General features: G+C 53.1%; 1 protein-coding gene across 1 annotated transcript; it reads right to left on the bottom strand.

The window, feature by feature from the left end:
- Positions 1–661: 661 nt before the first annotated feature.
- CHST2 (carbohydrate sulfotransferase 2) lies at positions 662–3,750 on the bottom strand. The gene has a single exon (XM_063408116.1). The coding sequence runs from the start codon at positions 3,603–3,605 to the stop codon at positions 2,316–2,318; it is 1,290 nt and encodes a 429-aa protein (XP_063264186.1). The 5' UTR covers positions 3,606–3,750; the 3' UTR covers positions 662–2,315.
- Positions 3,751–3,950: the final 200 nt, after the last annotated feature.

The raw sequence follows: 3,950 nt of genomic DNA, 5'->3' as shown, positions 1-3,950 counted from the left end.
CCCTGCGCACAGCAGCGCTGCCAGAGCACGGCCAGGGCAGGGCAGGGGGAGCAGGCAGCTTCAGAAGGCAGGCATGGAGAAAAAGCAAGCACCGTGCTCTACAAGCAGGTCAGATTTTCAAGCACTGCCCCAGGACACAACAACAAAAGAAAAACAAAAAAAACCCACTGAGTAGAGCCCAAAGCCAAACATCGAAAACCCTCTCAGCACTGCACTGAACATGCACAGTGGTAACACAAAACACATCATCCCACAACCACACAAGTACCTTGATCTGTATTTTACATACCAAATTAACTATCCCTCCCATTTCCAGCACTGCTGTCTGGAATCTGGGAATACATCCTAACAGGCCAATTAAAAGATCTCCCATTGCTAGATTTTATGTTATTTCACTGATGGTGAAAATGAGCTGAGGGAACCAACACGTAATGCAGTCATTCAGCAAGTGTATAGGCAACCTTATGCAACAATCTTTTAACTAGTTTATTAAAGGTTTTTCCTTTTCAGAATAAATTCAACATCTAATGCCAAAATTTCATCAAGAACTCAAAAATCTTAGTAGCCAGTTATCAGCTGTTTGAGTTACAAGAAACAGACATATTACACATCACTAAAATTTTCACACATACACCCACACATACACACACACTTATCAGCATCCTGTTTATATTAATTTATTTTCACAAATCAATCTCTTTTTTCCTACTCATACTCTTCACATTTTCTGAAGGCACGACACCCAAATAGGCAATGTAAAATGTACTTCCTGTAGAAAAGTCTGTAATCTCCTAAGAGAACAGTTTGGCAAAACTACGTTTGTTTAAAAACTCAAGTTCCAAAATGAGCCTTCAAAGAGCAGCAGAGAACACCAAGATTAAAAACTATTTACGGTGTCTGCACTTTTCATATGCAACACACCACTTAACCTTTAATAAATCAAGACTTTTTCCAAGAAATTACAAAAGCAAAAGTAGTAAATTCTCTTTCTTTTTTTTTTTTTTTTAATCATCAAGTTTTAACGATGGGACAGACTCCAGGCAGAGCTCCCAGAAAGAGCCAGACCACCATCTGGCTCCATCACAGAGCAATGACAATTCACAGGCAACGAGTCTCCAACCAGCGCTCTGAAATCAAACGCTGGGCTGGCTCCATAAAAGCTCTGTTACAGCCATGAACACACAGCTGTACATTTCCTCCCTCTTTGTACATAAATATACCCCTGGACATAGACAAAGGGAAAAAATAAATCATTTTATGCGTTTTTCTATGCTTCCCTGCTATGCCTGTTACCAATCAATGTCAAGAAATATTTTACGTCTCTTATGTTTTGTTAGCACTATAGAATATATAGAATATATAGAATTTTATTTTTGTTTTCACACATGCTAATGTTTCCAGAATGATAAACGTCTTTTTAAATCCTGCATTTCTTGTCACGCTGTAAATCCACTTCTATTTGACATCCATGACTTCTGGACATACATGTCAAGACAAAAATAAATACTGCTGCAGTGGCAACGTTTTAAAACTCTTAGGACACTAATACAGTGGCACTTGAAAGACTTTTTAAATACAACGGAAAAGACAATAGTTAAATAGAAACCTGCTTTGACACAGCCATAAAACCTGCACTACACTTGCGAGATCTGTGTTTGTTTCTGCAAGAGCAGTTCCTGATCTTTGAACACGTCAAACGTTGCACTCCAGCCCTCCACCCATACCCTTTAAGAAGTCCATGTTGTTAAGTTAAGCAAGCATCCCCTCCAGATGTACATAAGCAACACCATATTTCCCAAACAATTGAGGTAATTATAAAAATGAATATCATTTATTATTTTCTTTTATTACTATCATGTCTGAACATTTGTTTTCATACAAAAGTCTGATTTTCAGCATTATGTTTTCCAAGGGCATCCCCTCCGCACCAAGGGAGATATAGATGTGTTAGGTAATTGTGCAAGAGTTTTTGTTACCATCTTCAAACCCACAAAAACTTCATGAACACGATTTTGGTACAGAATAACTACCTGGCGTTTTAGAGAAGGAGGAAGGGGCTTTACACATTTTTTCAGTTCCACTTGATTTTTTTTAAATCGCATCTAACCCAATGCAAGGGGTGGATAATTAAAAAAAAAAAAATTAAAGAAAAAAACCGAAATCATCACATTACTGTATGTTACCCTTCAGCAGTCTTTGGAGGAAATCAGAGACCAGGTTGCTTTTCCCGGCTCCCTCCCTCACTCAAGGCAGCCGGAGCGGCTCCTCTGCCCGGGCTCCGGCAGCCCCGGGCGCGGGCGGGCGCCGCTGCCCCGTCACAGCCGCGGCTTCCTGAGCAACGTTCTGCTGAGGTCCTTCACCTCCTCGGGGCTGCCCACCCGCTCGTAGCCCAGCAGGGCCATGGGCTGCTGGCAGTACTCCTCCACCTGCTTGATCTGCTGGTAGCTGAGCGCAGTCCTCCAGGCACTCAGCGCCTGGGTGGCGTTCCTGGCCGACACCACGAACGGCTTGGAGGAGTAGCCGGGGCCGCTGGTCATGTTGAGGGCGAACTTCTCCATCTCCGGGCTGACCGCCAGGTTCACAAAGCCGTACACCTGCCGCAGGGTCTTGATGGGCTCCACCACCAGGTCCTCGTAGCGCACGGCCATGTAATTGCCCTGGAGCCAGTCAGGGGGGTGCAGAGCAGTCTGCAGGGTCTTGGCCATGCTGCTGCAGATGACCTCCATGGCACCCAGGGCATGGTAGTCCGAGCCGCCCCCCGCCTCCTTCTTCCCGCCCAGCTTGTGGCCAGCATCGAGGAAGGGCATGCGGTGGATGTGCGGGTCCCGGCTCCTCACCACCTGCAGGCTCTCCCGGATGAGGCCGTGCCGGGACTTGATGCGGGAGCTGGCGACGGCCCGGGGGTCCCGCACCAGATGGATGACTTTGAGGTCCAGGGTCGGGTCCCGCATGAGCGGGGCGAGGACGGCCAGGTCAAAGACACGGACGCCCTTGATGACCAGCGTGTGGTACTTGTAGCATTCCTCCTGGAAGCGGCTGAGGCGCTGCGGGGGACACTTTTTGCACACCCGGTCGTCCACCATGCCCACCACCTCCTTGCGATAGGCCGGGCAGAGGGGCGAGGAGCAGATGACCTTGTTGGTGGCCGCCCCGAAGATGCCGAGCGTGGTGAGGTTCTTGCCGGCGCCCGCCGTGCTGTAGAGCTGGAAGACGGAGAGGTCGCATCGGTACAGGGAGCTCAGCATGTCGCGGGCCGCCCCTTGCAGCGAGACGGCGTCCCCGGGGTACAGCTTCTGCCAGACGTGCCACACCGGCTCGTAGAGGAAAAAGACCTCGGGGTTCTGGTTGAAGAGCTCCCCGAAGAAGGACGAGCCCGAACGCCAGGTGGTGAAGACATAGACCAGCTGCCGCCGGGCGCCCGCCGGGCCGCGGCTCCCGGCCGGTGGCGGCGGCGGCGGGGGGTGGTGGCGGGGGGCTGCCGGGGGCTCCCCGCAGCGCCGCGGCTCCCGCCGCCACTTGTACTCCAGCAGGTTGAGCGCGGCGAGCAGCAGCAGCAGCGCGTAGCCCAGGCACAGCGCCAGCGCCTTCCGCCGGCACACTTTCATGCTGGGCGGCGGCGGGGCCAACTGTTGCTCAGCGCCCCGGCGCCCCGGGGCCCGCGGCGGGCAGCAGGGCGCGCCGCCCCCGGCGCCGTCTCCCGGCCGGCCCCCCGCGCCCGGCCCGCATAGCGCAGCCGCCGCGACGGCCCCGCCGCCGCCGCCCCCGCCCCTGCCCTACTTAGCGGCGGCGCGGCCGCCCGCCCGCCCCGCGCTTCTCCCGCGCCGCCATCGCCGAGCGGCCGCGGGCGCCGCCGCAGCGCAGCTCACGGCGGCCGCCGGGGCGAGGCGGAACCGCGCTCCGCTCCGCCCCACGGCGCGGGGCGGCTGCGAGGGGCGGGCGGGGGCTGCGCC

The sequence above is a fragment of the Prinia subflava genome, chromosome 11 (assembly GCF_021018805.1).
Source record: "Prinia subflava isolate CZ2003 ecotype Zambia chromosome 11, Cam_Psub_1.2, whole genome shotgun sequence".
Classification (NCBI taxonomy): domain Eukaryota; kingdom Metazoa; phylum Chordata; class Aves; order Passeriformes; family Cisticolidae; genus Prinia; species Prinia subflava.
Note: the sequence above shows the minus strand (reverse complement) of the source record. Positions and strands in the feature narration are given on the sequence as shown.

Excerpts from the sequence above, each read along its gene's own strand:
- CHST2 (XM_063408116.1), bottom strand. The coding sequence starts at position 3,605 with ATGAAAGTGTGCCGGCGGAAGGCGCTGGCGCTGTGCCTGGGCTACGCG.